The 15,288-nt window shown below is 32.0% G+C and overlaps 2 protein-coding genes across 2 annotated transcripts; both read left to right on the forward strand.

The window, feature by feature from the left end:
- The first annotated feature begins 5,033 nt into the window (after positions 1-5,033).
- Positions 5,034-7,766, forward strand: LOC112013046 (cytochrome b561 and DOMON domain-containing protein At4g12980). Its single transcript, XM_024045437.2, has 3 exons — positions 5,034-5,776; positions 6,694-6,960; positions 7,204-7,766. Exons 1-3 carry the CDS (start codon positions 5,102-5,104, stop codon positions 7,513-7,515), a joined length of 1,254 nt encoding a protein of 417 aa, XP_023901205.1. The 5' UTR covers positions 5,034-5,101; the 3' UTR covers positions 7,516-7,766.
- Positions 7,767-9,611: 1,845 nt separating this feature from the next.
- Positions 9,612-13,703, forward strand: LOC112013026 (uncharacterized). Its single transcript, XM_024045416.2, has 7 exons — positions 9,612-9,937; positions 10,039-10,105; positions 10,971-11,017; positions 11,578-11,665; positions 12,196-12,329; positions 12,789-12,887; positions 13,443-13,703. The coding sequence occupies exons 1-7, from the start codon at positions 9,716-9,718 to the stop codon at positions 13,521-13,523; spliced, it is 738 nt and encodes a 245-aa protein (XP_023901184.1). The 5' UTR covers positions 9,612-9,715; the 3' UTR covers positions 13,524-13,703.
- The last annotated feature ends 1,585 nt before the right edge of the window (positions 13,704-15,288 follow it).

The following is a 15,288-nucleotide window of genomic DNA, read 5'->3' on the forward strand; positions in this document are numbered from 1 at the left end:
ATTAAAATAGGCAACATTACACATTACGGCCTCTAACTTTGCTTAAAAATTCAAATTAGTCCTGTAGCCTCAATTTCATTCAATTCAGTCCTCAAACTAAAATCAAATCAATTAAAAGTTAAAACCATTGCAATCACTTCCAAACCATTTCATTCAACCCAATCAATTCAAACCAAAATCCATTCAAGTCTCACGCCGCTAAAGGACATTCCTGGTAAGCAAAAAATAATAATAAATTCAAGGGTTATGTGTTTTGGGCTTATTTAAAATTAATGTTCGTTGGAATTCGTTGTGTTTGTTTCTGAATTAATGATGTCAAGGAATGAATTGGTTATTTCTTTCGTACTCCACTTTTGGTTGGAGAATCTGTTCCATATGTTTTATCTGGTTTGTAACGGATTCAAGGACGGCAGTGTACATTTAACTTGCTTTTAGTGGCTAGCTAGGAAGCTCAGCTTTGAACATGGTGATTGTCCTCGAGTAAGAAGAGGAGCGCGAATGGACAAAGTTTGGCTACAACTCCACTCAATATCCTTTTATCAGATGTGATTTTGACAAAATCCATCATTAGATTACATTTTTTTCTTAAATCTTTTATGTTGCAAATTTTCCAAAATATTAAAAGTCAATACTTATGCCATCAATTAAATATTTAAATTTCAAGTTTTTATAGCCTTAAATTATACATTAAAAAGAATTTATAGATCGAATAGTAAATAACATCTAATTGATACAAAATTTGATATGCGTATTAAAAACATAAAGAAGATACAATCCAACTATTAAATTTTTTTAAATATGTAGTCATGTTGATTTTTTTAGTGGGAGTTATAGTCATCAACTACAAACAAGTATGTAGCTAAACTTTGTTTACTACGAATTAGACTATGCGCTCAAATGCGCGTTATCAGCAATTTGAGGCAATCTACTACAATGAATGAAAGTAATATCCGTAAAAGAAATTTGAAGTATAAAGTTTGAATTTTGTAGAAATCTTTGTATTGAAATTTTTGGATAAGAGAGATCAAGAGATGTCAAAAAAATTGCTTTTTAATTTTCTTTTTTTTTAAATAATATTTATTAGTTTTTTGGTTTTTTATTTTAAATTTAAAAAACCACAAAAAAAAAAAAAACAAAAAAACCTAAATCACTTTGAACACTTAACGACAGCCCATTTAGGGACATTAAAGGGAGAATTGAATTAAATGAAGTTGAAATTATAGGACTAAATTAAATTTTAGATAAATTTAGAAAATACAATTTATAATTTAAACGTTAAAATATATGTATATTCCTAATTGGTACCTAGTAGAACTTATTAGCGTGATCCCACAATCTACTCCAAGTCGTTATGACTATTCTAGTATGAACTTTTCCACATGTACATGACTTCAAGAAACTCCTTGATAATTCTTCTCCACTATAGAACAAAGAAAGCTTTGTGGCTTCAACTTTTGATAACCAAACTTGAGCATCATTCTTCATGTTCACTTTTGATGAACTATATTATGTGGTGAAAGAGGTTCTAGGGTTTTGATCTTCTTAAATGCAAGCATTGTTTTGTCAAACCTCTAAAAACCTTAATTAGGTTGAATTTAATGAGCCCTTATATAGTAAGCCAAGTAGGGCACGAATTCCACCTCATTAGCCAACCTAGTGGACCTCATTAATAATCAAGTTTCCTGTGTCTCAATTGAGCGGGCCTTAGTCGAGGGCATGTTGAGAGATTGGTCTAAATCAATCGAGAGACAACTGAGGGTTGATTGAGATTCTAGTTATTGTCCTTTTCTTGAGATAAATCTTAGAGTTGATCTTGTCTTAATATTTGACACTTAAAAGTCAAAAACAAGATACATTGTCATGGATTTGCTAACACCAACGTTACAACCCTTTTCTTTTGAGCTACTTAAATCAAAACAAGGGAGAGAGATTCTTAAAACACATACCCATGTTTGCACATGTAAAACTAGAAACCTACTAATAATGTCGAGAGCCTTACAACTTAATGGCATCTCAGGCTCTCCTTTATGAGTAAAACTAAGGTTCAAATATCTCCATTATTGTAACCATCAAAATTTATTTAGAAAGAGAGAATTAAGTAGAATCTTTTGATAAATTTGCTACTAGCAATATAAAAAATCTAATGGCTGAATTAGACAAAAATCTCAAAATGAACAAAAATTTCAGCAAAAGGGTAGATAATGATATAATATAACTAAAAGATAACAATAAAAATTACCATAATAATGTTCAAACATGTAATATAAAAATTCTTGATCATATAAAAAGACTAGCTAACAATTTCAAAATTAAAATTGTTAAAATCCTACTCAAAATGAATTACATTACAAGAACATTAAGTGGATTAGCTTTTTATCAATTAAAAAAAAGTTGTTAGCTAGAATAATTATTTGCATCTTAGAAGCAAGAAGAATCATTTTTAAATAAAATTTAGTGTATATTACACTAACCTCCCTTGTGGTTTTACGAAATGACACACTTTGCTGAATGTTTCATGAAACACTCACCCCTTGAGGTTTATATATGAATGCAACAATTAAGTTTTCACTTCAAGGGGAAGTGTCATTTACACAAACATTTAGCAAGAGAGTGTCATTTCAATAAATCTCAAGAGAGTGTGATGTAATTTACACAAAATTATATAATATATAAATTTAAATAATATTATTTAATTTCTATTTAAATATATTACGTTAAAAATATCTCATTTAATTTATTGTCACATCCCTCAAAATGTATCGAGCATAATATGTCCAATGCATGAAATAATTAATGTTAAGATTGGGCCGAGACAAGTAAACAGAATCATACTCTTTTAAGTTTTCTAGCGAGCCTAGTCTATCAGTATCTTCTAACCTTTCAAAAGGGTGATTTTGTTGCTTCTTAAATTCTCAAAAAAGACATATGGCTGATAAAATAAAATTCTCAAAATGGTTAAATTAATATCTATAATTATGTGAATCCAAGATAAAGGGAAACACTACAATAGTTAACTAAAGAAAGCAGAAAGTTAAAGGTTATGGGAATATGTTTGCTCTGAGTTTCTGAAGTAAAGGTTCAGAGATCATAAGATTTCTTAGTTGGATAGGTAAAGCATAAAGGGATATTGTAAGAAAACATGAAACACGAGCTTTGCACATAAACATGAATTGTGTGATAAAGGTAATATATGTATGTATCATGGGAGGATCAAATATGAGTCACCTCTTTTTACAATACATAGATCTATCACACAGTCCAGAACAAACACCTTATACTATAAAGTTTCTCATGATGTTTGGGCTAACACATAGATCTATCATTTTAATACAAAACTAAAATTAGTGATCAAAAATATATTATCAATCATTTATATTCTTTACTCGTTGGGAGGAAATCATTAAACCAATCATATACCACTCACACAAAACTATTCCAATAAACAGTTACATGTAATGCAATTGAAATGTGGATTTTGCTAAGAAAAGTTATTATCAAGAGTCGAAATGATGATACATTTTAACAGTAAATTAATAATAACGATGACAATAGTTATTCTAACAACAAAGAACAACTTTACATATATAAAAGATAATAATAATAATTGTAGCTTTAGAACAGCCGTACGTGTTGTGACCAAGAATAGCGTATTAACCTTAGACAGGAAAATTTTCCGTTTAGCCCCTTGTTTTAAGCAATAAAAGTGGCCTTATTTTAACACAACAAACGTTAATCCTCTCAAAAAAAAAAAAAAAAAAAAAAACGTTGCTTGTTAATTGCAATAAGGCATCTTGGGAGACAGATGAGTGACCGTGTACTCTTTTTTTTTTTTTTTTAGATTGGCTGATTTCAGGTCTATAATTGCCTTTTGTGCAAGAGAGAAGCAAAATGACCAACTTCTCCCTAACCTATATTGATTTTGGCTTCATATCAATTTTCATTTTTAATAAAAAAGAAGGGTGGGTTGGGGAGAGGTTTTCCGTGCGGGTCTCACGTACATATCAGATCCATGTTAAAGCGTTCACATCAGTCCGTATATAATAAAAAAATGTGTAAAATTTACACAAATTTGTCTAAAAATTATCTACATAAGCCCGTGTATAATTATGTAAATTTACAAGTTTGGTACAGTCAATGTGTAAATTTACAATGATACTATTCATTTTGCATTTAATTGTTTATTCTTTATTTATGTATCTCGAAGATGAAAAAAGAGAATGAATGGTGGTTGTTGTATATAAAGAAAGATAAACAATTAAAAAAATCAAGAAAAATTGATATTTTAATTAAATATAGTGGAAATAAAATAATTGGATGTGAGGTATTTTGAAAAGTGAGTATGTAAAATTTATAATAAAAAATGTAGGTTTTTATGCTAAAATAGACAAAAATCTTTACCAGAACTGATGTGAATGCTCTTAGGGTCACTCCATGCAACTTCTACCAAAGATAATTCTCAATTGGGTAGAGGGGGTTACCAATCGTGGCAATTTGACCTAAATGTGACTATAATAACTTTTTTACCAACTGAAGAACCAATTGAGGAGCCTAAATAATAAGGGCTTTGATAACTGCCCATTCAACAGTATATACACTCTTTCACATTATGTGTAAAATGTAAACATTCTTAAAAAATGTGATTACTGATATTCACGTTTTATGGTGCGAAAGAGCGCATGCACTATTGGATGTGAAGGAATGATTAGGCAAATAATGAAGATTGTACTTTGTAGGCACTCCTTGTAGTAAAGTTTGAGACAACCAAGCCTTAGCATCTAGGCCTGTAACACTTCTTCAAACTTTTAACAATCAAGCAACAATACAGTAAATCAATCCAACTTAATAGGGGAATAAAGTTATTGAGTAATGACACCCACAACACCTTTGTTACGCTCTGTGAAAGCATTGGTAATGGGGTAGGCTAAATGGTCCTAAAAGGTTTCTGCCGATGAGAAGCTCCGCATAACTTCTTTCCCTACTTTTATCCAAACTACGGAATAAAGTTACACACTTCTATATGCTATTTTACCGAAGCTACTTTAAAAAAGTCTCAAAAGACACATACCAGAAGTAAGCAAAACTTAGGAAACGGTTGAAGAACATGTCTTCTTCTACCGAACTTGTAATAATTCTCATCACTTTGGCCTTTTTATCCCTTATCCTTAACATCAATGCTCAGACTGACTGTAATGAATCTAGTGATGAATTCTTTAACTTGGCCAGTGCAAGAAACATCACAAAGTGCAAGAAATTGACAACATTAGGAGCTGAATTTGGCTGGAAATACAGCGTCGACAACCACACCAAACAGTTGCAGCTTGACATAATTCTCGGTGCAAGCCTGCACAATGCAATGGGATGGCTGGCTTGGGGTGTCAATCCAGGACAGAGGCCACAGATGGTTGGAACCAGAGCTATCATAGGCATTAGATACCTCAATGGAACTTCAGTAATCAAAACCTATAACATCACACAATATACCAAGATTGGCTGCCCACTCCTGCCTTCAGAGATTAGCGATGTAAACGTTTCAAATACACAAGTAAATTACTCAGCAACAACAAGGTACATGACTATACATGCCTCACTAATTCTTCCTCAGAAGGACTACACATTTTCAAAGTTGAACCATGTTTGGCAAGTTGGGCAGTCTGCCAATGATGTGCAGCCATTGATGCATGCCACAACTCTTCAGAATGTAGATAGCACTGAGACTTTAGACTTGGATACTGGGACTTGTGTTAACATTGGGCATCGGCGTCGCCACCTCAGAACGGTAAGAATAATTCATGATTTTACACACCTCTTACAGAATTGAATCTATATAGTGCATTTATTTTGATATGTTATGAACCAATGAAATTTGAAACAGTCCACCATATCTAGTGTCATAGGGAACAACATCCTCTGCAATTCACTGGAAATGGAGAAAGTCATTGCATGTTACTTTTGTGATTTATATGATTGAAGTATTATGACTGTTTTTTTCTGCTGGGTATAGGATTTATAGTCGCTACCAGCTACAGGGTAATTAACGCCTGCATATGTTCTTAAAATTTGAATATGACTGTTTAAGTTGTTGTGTGATTGTGTTTGATGATTGAATTATAAGCAAAAGCATGAAAGGGTATATGTTCATATAGAGAAAGTCCTTGACAGCTACATATTATATGAAGCACTTATATTACAATAAACTCAAAATAGGATTTATATAGTAGAGAATATTTTACTAATTCTAGACTAACCCAAAGTTAAGTTGCTTATTTTACAAGTACATGAGTCTACAATTGATTTTGGCCACTTAGGCCATAATATATCTACCAATAATCAATCATTGTGTGCAATAGCTGTCTTACCAATTAACACTCTGCGCTACAAATACACAGGATATGTGTATAATGAATGGATATATAGCTTATATTCTGACTTGTGCAACAGAGGATTTCATGGACCATGGTTACCTTGGCATGGTACTCGATCACTACGATCAGAATAGTTTATTTCAAGTGCTTTAATTCATGAAAGAATGTTGGAGATTATAAAAAACTTCTAAAATGTATGAATATGATAAATGATAAGACAGTTTATTTTCCCCCTTTAAATGCCATAACTTGCTAAGTTTTTTTTTTTTTTTTTTTTGGGAGAAGTCCTTAACTTGCTAAGTTGATATAATGGTTTGTGCACACTTTGTAGGTGCATGGAATTCTGAACATTTTGGGGTGGGGAATACTCTTACCCATCGGTGTGATTATCGCTAGGTACTTCAGGGTGCATCCATTTGACCTTCAGAAGAAAAAAAACTTGTGGTTCTATCTTCATGTCTCCTTTCAGAGTGTTGGTTATGTTCTAGGCACCATTGGCTGGGGCATTGGTTTATGGCTTGGACACGCTTCAAAATACTACACCTTTCGCACTCACCGGATTCTTGCTATATTCATATTTACATTTGCTACGTTACAAGTATCTCTCTCTCTCTCTCTCTCTCTCTCTCTCTCATTAATTTTGTGTAATTGTATTTTTCTTTTACATGGTTGGAAGAATTTTCTCCAACTCATTGAGTTGCGATTGACAAAACTATCCATATGCATTACGTGTTTAAACAAATCGCGTGAATGGTTTAATCAATTGTCACGTTGTTTGGAGGTAAACTTTTTCTCTTTTGTATTTTTTTTAGCGATTAATAATGTCAATTTGGTTTCTCAGATGTTAGCCTTTCGTTTAAAGCCAAAAGACACCGACGATTACCGCAAGCATTGGAACATGTACCATCATTTTCTTGGCTATGCACTGCTGGCTGCGATTTCTGTGAACATATTTCAAGGGATTGCAATTTTAAAGCCGGTTTACACTTGGAAATGGGCTTACGTAGCGATTCTTGGAGCCTTTGGAGTCGTTACAATTGCGTTTGAGATTTACACATGGATAAAATTCAGAAAAGACATTAAAGAAAAAAAGAATCAAACCGCGAATCAAGAAGGAAAACCAAGTGCAAGTACCGAAACCAAAGCACCCTAGGTGTCCCTAACAAGCTTAGGATGAGAGGCGAATAAGACCGAATCATCTCAGACTCCAAAATAAAACAACACACTTGAACATTGTTGGAGGATTTTCTATCTTTTGGTCTTACCTTTTGTTGTATTTTTAAGTTTCCTTTGGAAAATTGTGCGTACTTTGTTCGGAGTGTAGCAATAAACGCACTAATAATGTTGTGTCAAATTTTACTCGAAGTTGTAATTTGGAAATTCCTAAATATTTGATTTTTTTTTTCTCACTTTGAAATTTTGAGTAACCAGTAGTAGTCTTGTCCATAAGGACCATGACAATGTCCGAACTTCGAACGACTGTTTTGTCTTTTTTTGGGGCCTGGGGGTAGGGGTTGAATTAATGGTTGATTATTCATTAACATTTCTCAAAATAATAATAATAATAATCGTTCTGATTTTTCAGACAACGATGCTAAATTTTCTAAGAATATTATTAGTCTATTATTGATACATGAGTAGAATATTTGTATGCAATTTTTTATCACAACTTTATGACCCCAATTCATCTCATTTTCCCATTAGAAAAAGAAAAAAGGAATTATTTCCTCCGGGAAAATAAAAATTTAAAAGGGAGCTACCCCATACTAGAATTTTAAAATTGAACAAAAACTATTATACCCTCCCATATTTTGTTGCATCCATTAACGAAGAAAGAACGATAAATAAATATTAATTGGTAGAGACGATATACATTGTGCAAGTCTAATTACTGCCCCTTCAAAATTAGCACATGGATCATGTATTTGCATTTCATAACATTTTTTTTCAGCAAATTTGGCCACACAAAACTATTCCATCATCTAAGCATGTAAAGTACTGTAGACATCAACAATAGCCTCTATTCCACTAAATTGCTTTTGCATTCATTTCTTTTATGATTTTGTCTTAAAATATGTTTTTTCGAACGAAAAAGAGTGAGAGTGAGGGAGGATACGGTTGTTCAATGGAGCTAATTTTAGTGGATAAAGTGAATTTTTTTTAAGTGTATGAAAGAGTGAAGTTAGACCACATATAATCAAGTAGATAATATGTATTGAACAGTGCTATGTTCATAACATTTTTACAAAAAAATTTAAGCGGTAAGTTATTATTAGTTATAATTTAATCCCACCATTTAAATTTTTTTTTTTTGTCCATCAATATCAACCTATTACTAAAGATTTATTGTAAAAATATCATATACATTACATTTTTAACATTTTTACTAAGTAATTATCCATTAATTACTACTATCTTATTATGTCTAGCCTCTAAACACGCACGTTGCACGTGCTCAGAGGTTTTTCTATTTTTTTGGGTAAAGGTTAACAATAGCCTCTATTCCACTAAATTGCTTTTACATTCATTTATTTTATAATTTTGTCTTAAAATATGTTTCTTCGAACAAAAAAGAGTGAGAGTGAGGGAGGATACAGTTGTTCAATGGAGCTCATTTTAGTGGATAAAGTTACCTTTTTTTTAAGTGCATGAAAGAGTGAAGTTAGACAACATAACCTCAAGTAAATAATATGTAATGAGAAGTGCTACGCTCATGATATTTTTATAACAAATTTTAAGTGATAAGTTATTATTAGTTCTAATTTAATCCCACCATTTTTTTTTTTTTTTTTTTTGCTTTTTAGTATCAACTTGTCACTAAGAATTTGTTGTGAAAAGTTATGTACATTACATTTTTAACATTTTTAGTAAGTAATTATCCTATTAATTACTACTTTCTTATTATGTATGTAACATGAATGAATAAACAACATATATGATATCCTTAAAATAAAAAGAAATAATATCCCCACAAAACTTACATAACAAATTATAAATAATATATTGTTATTTGCTATTGTTAGTAAATAAAAAAGTGATTTCAATAATAAGGTTTAAATTAAAACTAATAACAACCTATCACCTAAGATTTTTTTTGAAAATATTGTAGAAAGAGCTCTTCTCTAAAATAAATATAGAAGTGATAAAATTCAAAAAAAATTATATATATATTCAATAATTTTTTTTACCAACCATAAATAAAATAAAAAAATCCTTCCCATAATAAAAATATATATATCCTTCACCTCAGGTCCTCAGCTCGCCAACACCGCACAGTCTCTCTCTCTCTCTCTCTCTCTCTCAGAACTTCGCAATATTCTTGTACATTCAATTTCAACCTCTCTAAAAACAACATGGCTGCTCCTGCGGTGGAAGGCACAGCCGTGGCGGCGCTCCGGGCGGTCATGTTCCGAGTCCGGCAGGCTGCGGAGCGGTCTGGTCGGACACCCGAGCTGGTCCGGGTCGTGGCCGTTTCGAAAACCAAACCGGTCTCTCTCATCCGCCAAGTCTACGACTCTGGATACCGTTGCTTTGGCGAGAACTACGCACAAGAACTCATCGAAAAAGCCCCTCAAGTCTCTTTCTCTCTATGTCTTTCATTTAACTATTTAAGGTTTAATAATTGAGGTTGTTTATTTATGATTTTGTTTATGTTTGTTTGTGTTTGTGTTTGTAGCTTCCTCAAGACATAGACTGGCATTTCATTGGGCATTTGCAAAGCAACAAAGTCAAATCGCTACTCAGTATGATTCTTTGCCCTTTCTTTTTCTTATAAAATCCCATTTTCCTCGTTGGAATATAAACCTTAAAGTTTTCGAATTGACAATCTGGGTCTGTTTGCTTTAGCTTTAAAATCTAATTTTCAATTGAGGAATGCTAGAGACATACATAACATTTTTCAAAATTGGCCACCTCAGCAAATTGTGATCCATGCAACATTTACTTTCTCCATTGGCATCATTTTTATGGTGCACCAATCAAAACAGGCTACTTCAACAAGTGGTGAAAAAAAAAAAAAAAAAAAAAAACTACTGTGGGGTGTGGCATACTTTAGGTACAAATCAAAACAGGCTACTTCAACAAGTGGTGAAAAAAAAAAAAAAAAAAAAAAACTACTGTGGGGTGTGGCATACTTTAGGTACACATGCTAGGATGTGAAGTGTCGAGTTAAATAGATTCCAGAATAGAATTGATATATGTTTGTTGAAATGGTTATGATGTGACAAAATTGAAACCATTTATTTAATAATGTCGAGTTAGGATTTTGAGAACTTTATAGTGGAGTTATTTTAGGAATTCTAGGGGATCTCAATCGGCTAATTACCAATAGTGATTATATGATTACCTTTTGTTCTCACGTTTGGTTTGATTTTGAGGGCACATAAAGAACTATTTGCAAATGGGGTTTTGAATAATCTGGTAGATCTTTGTTTGCCATATGGAGAGTTGGATGTGTGTCTTGTGCATAACAACAGTGATTCAGAAATCACCCACTTGATGATCATGGTGACAGTGTGTGCATTATCTACTTATCTTATTCTGTGTCTTCTTTTTAAGTATGTTGGAGAGGAGTATGGTGAATGTTAAGGTTTTAATTTCGATACGCAGCTGGAGTCCCGAATCTGGCAATGGTTGAGGGTGTAGATAATGCAAAGGTAAAGACTTAGCCTCATATCTGTTGTATGTTTGTTGTCAGTAAGAACTTATTTTCTCATTTCTGTTTATGATATGAAGAGAATTCATATCATTGTTCTTGGATTGTGCTCAACTATGTAATTTTTATTTCTTACAACTAAAAATGTGCTGTAGAAACCTTCATGACTTCAGTTGCTTACTAGTTGTCTGATGCTTTCCAAATGTTTTTGACATTAATGTTTTTTTTTTTTTTTATAGGTAATATAAGAATTATTATTGATGAAAATTGAAAAAGAAACATACAATGTGTTCATGAGAATGAACACAGCAAAGCACAAAACAGAACGTAACAGAAAAAAATCAAGAGACTAAACTAAGAGAAGAAAAAAACTGAACATTGTACTGTAACATGAATTAACATACATTAATAGTTCATTCATGTTACAGTACTTATGTGGCCCTGTTTGAGTTTCAAATTGTAATTTTAGTAGCCTTCAATGAAAACAAACTCGTGTTCTAATTGATTCACGTGGAATGTCACTCACATGACATTACATTACTATATATTATTGATCTTCAGGTTGCAAATCATCTTGACCGGGCAGTTTCAAGCCTTGGAAGAAATCCTTTGAAGGTTTTGGTCCAAGTGAATACCAGTGGAGAAGCTTGTGAGTAAAACCAAAAGTCATTTCTTCTTTTCACAGATGTTCTGCCTGTTATTTAGTTGGGCATAATAATGACTTTATTAGCTCTGGAGCTTCCTGAACCTCTCTCACACCCCCCCCCCTCTCCCCCTTTTTAGCATCATATGCTTATCCTTAAACCTATGGGCTTTTGTAGCTCTACAGCACATACTATCCAAATTGACAATGTTTAGCCAAGGTTACATGACTACGCAAATGATCAGAAAACATGGTTGTATAAGAACACAGAAATCATAATATTTTGAAAAGGATACAATATTTACAATGAAGATGATGTCTTCATTTCTTTACATTTACTATTTTGACTTGACTGCCGTAGCACTAATATTAACACTCCAGTGTTATTTACATGTGGTTGCATGCACAAAATAGCACCTTCGTCTTAATAATTGTTGGCTTCTCTGTGATGTTATTTTGGTATTTATTTGTGTTCTTCTTTCTTCCCATATTTTCATTGACTGGCTAGTTCATGGATTTTTGTGATATTCTTGCAGCAAAATCTGGCATTGATCCTTCTGGCTGTGTCGAACTTGCGAAACACGTTAAGTTGCAGTGCCCAAATCTAGAGTTCTCTGGCTTAATGACAATTGGGATGCCAGACTATTCATCAACTCCAGAAAACTTTAGGGTGATGATTCTGTGTTTAACAGTGAAGTGAAACTGCATAAGATTGAATTTACCATATCTACTTATCAAAAAAAAAAAATTGAATTTACCATATCTTTATGCAGAATTTGATTACTAGTTTTAGTTTGTCTCACAATACTTTTTATATTCATGAACTTCAATTCTTTTTCAAATTTAAAAAAAAAAAAAATCATCTATTTTTTATTAATCTGCTGATGTTAATGTTGTTTCATTTATATATTTGACTTAATTTTCAATTGCTATGAAACCAGACATTTGTCTTCTTCTCCACCCCACCATGTTTCTCTTATAAGATTTCTTTTTTTCTTTTTTCATGTAATGTTGCCTCATTACTATCTTAGAAATTGTCTTTATATTCTTTTTCTACTTTTCTTTTCTCTGCGTTTTTTATTGTAAGTTAATATACTGAGGCATTAGCTTTTGTGTTGTGATGCATTAGACGCTATCAAACTGTAGAATTGAGGTTTGCAAGGCACTTGGAATAGCGGAGGAGCAATGTGAGTTGTCAATGGGCATGTCAGGTGACTTTGAGCTAGCGGTAAGGGCTACCTTGTGCTGTTGTCAAATGAATTCTTAATAAAACATAGCAATAAACTTCAATTTTCTTTATTTTTGGATTGCGAGCTATTATGACAGTAATTCCTGAACATTTTAATCCTTAAGCATAATGCTGTCCGAAACCATCACTGGACTGCATTGTGGTTAGCTAGAAATTTTATCACTGGCTGGATGGATAATGTTTTGGTAAGAAATGGGTTTACAAGGAGGGATTAAGCTGCAGACTTTTTATAGTAATTGTTTGGAAAACACTAGCAAAGCACTTTAGAATTGCTAGGGGAGTAAAAAATGATCTGGGATTGTCTCTAAAAAAATTGGCAATTATAATGTACCTATACAATCGAATTTTACATAATTCTCAAACTCTTGTAACAATGTAATTATGTATTTCTTGTTCTTACTTCTTATTGCATCTTGTAGATCTTTTTCTTTTTTTTTATTTTTTTATTTTATGCCTTATCTCATATCCTTATCAAGGATGGAGCATCACTAAATAGATTTTGCAATTGATAATGGGGCTTTCTGATACCTGCAGATTGAAATGGGCAGTACCAATGTGAGAGTCGGATCAACCATATTTGGCCCGAGGGAGTATGCCAAGAAACAACCAAATTAGCATCTTCTAGATGCATACTGTTGCTTCAGGACAAAAATGGGAATTCATGCTCTTGCTTTATGTAATTATGTATTCAAATTTGTTGGTCTAGAACAAAAAGAAAAAGAAAAAGAATTGTACCTTTTACCTGTATGTCAATTTTTATGTAAATCAAAGTGATTACCTATCCAACTTCTTCTATTTTTGGCTCATTGACTCTTTGATATCATGATTAAGTTATTTACCAAAAAATAATAATAATGATTAAGCCAGTGTCTTGCACATCAATTATTTAATTAACTTTGACAGGACTTTTATATTAATTATTTTGTTCATTGCCGATTGAAAAATGCCATCCATTAAGGCTCTGCTTGCTTGAGAGTTTATAAAGGAATGGAACCTCTCTTAATATAATTCGTTCACATTTGTTTCTCAAAAAAAAGAAAAAAAGATTTGTTTCACATTTGTAATTAAACAGAAAAATTTAATACCCTTTTACTCAAATGTTGGTTTACTCATATGGTTTAGAAAAAATAAAAATGAAAATCTTTTGTTTTTGTTTTTCAGTTTTTTAACTAAAGCAAGAATGTATACTTATTAGTTATAACCTACACGTATCTAAGAAAAAATGTGATATAAAAATAAATAAATAAATAAATCGTCTTTTTTTCTACAAACAAATGGGTAGGGTTCCTTCGTAGGATTATTATTATTATAAGAATTAGATTATAATCAATGGTAAAAGTAATAAACTTTTTAAAAATTTGGAAAATATTTCTCTCCAAAGAAACTCTTTAAAATTTTCATATATTTTTTTATTAGACATGAATTTTAAAAATTTAATTGTTGAATTGTATGTTCTTATTATATTCTTCATATTTGCAAAATTAAAAAAAAAAAATCAAATATTAAAACTATGTTTTAAATTTTAAGTTTTTATGTTAAAATATTATCGAATAGTAATTGTGGGGATAAAAGCCCAAGTTTGCATATTGGGCCTTGAGCCCTATGTTTGAGGATGTGGGTATGTCTAAAGATGAGCAAATGATTGAGAGATGCCTCATAGTGGAGAATCACATAAGTAAAGGATGGGAGAACATAGTCCGAGGAGTGTTTCCTTCTCAGATACGATAAATATCGGCCAAGCAAGTATTGGAGCGAATTGGGCGATCTTCCAGAAAGTTTTAACGATAAGAATGAACTTCAAGCACGTGTAAAGATGAGAAGAATACATAAATATCAAAAGGAAAAGCTACTATCACTACATTAAATGCATTGCAGTAACTTTTCTGGTTGCATTTATGTGGAGAAAACCCCTAAACAGTACAATCTGAACCATCACCAAGCATGGAGAGCCAAAGAAGACGTCTGATGGGACATATACTCAAATGAAGGCTTAGATGATTAACAGGTGTACGATCAAGATGGTTCGAAGAAAAACTATATAATGTAAAAGATCCCTCATAGGAGAGGAATCGGAAAAAGGAGAAAAAGTTTGATTGTAGTAAGAAGAATTGTATTAATTTTCTAAAACAGTAGTTCAGTTGTTAGTTGATCTCTTCGGACATCAATTTAATCAAGTTCTAAGTGTGTTTCTGTACTTATTCTTATTTTGAATCTTTATGAACCGTTGTTTAATTCACAAATAGCCTAACTCTTTTATCTACTCTCTATAAATTTATTGTATTAGGCTCGTTGGGCTTACATCCCATATTTTTTGGGCTTGGGCTACAAATTGTTATCTCACAATAATAAACATTCAATTTAAACCAAAATTAATATACTT

The sequence above is a fragment of the Quercus suber genome, unplaced genomic scaffold (genome assembly GCF_002906115.3).
Source record: "Quercus suber isolate HL8 unplaced genomic scaffold, Cork oak 2.0 scaffold_8, whole genome shotgun sequence".
NCBI classification, from domain to species: Eukaryota; Viridiplantae; Streptophyta; class Magnoliopsida; order Fagales; family Fagaceae; genus Quercus; species Quercus suber.

What these genes read in the sequence shown, in the direction of transcription:
- LOC112013046 (XM_024045437.2), top strand. Translation starts at nt 5,102, where the DNA reads ATGTCTTCTTCTACCGAACTTGTAATAATTCTCATCACTTTGGCCTTT. An exon ending in GGCGTCGCCACCTCAGAACG is followed by an intron (nt 5,777 to 6,693) that starts GTAAGAATAATT and finishes CACACTTTGTAG; the next exon opens with GTGCATGGAATTCTGAACAT. An exon ending in TTACATTTGCTACGTTACAA is followed by an intron (nt 6,961 to 7,203) that starts GTATCTCTCTCT and finishes TTGGTTTCTCAG; the next exon opens with ATGTTAGCCTTTCGTTTAAA.
- LOC112013026 (XM_024045416.2), top strand. Translation starts at nt 9,716, where the DNA reads ATGGCTGCTCCTGCGGTGGAAGGCACAGCCGTGGCGGCGCTCCGGGCG. An exon ending in TCATCGAAAAAGCCCCTCAA is followed by an intron (nt 9,938 to 10,038) that starts GTCTCTTTCTCT and finishes TTGTGTTTGTAG; the next exon opens with CTTCCTCAAGACATAGACTG. An exon ending in CAACTCCAGAAAACTTTAGG is followed by an intron (nt 12,330 to 12,788) that starts GTGATGATTCTG and finishes GTGATGCATTAG; the next exon opens with ACGCTATCAAACTGTAGAAT.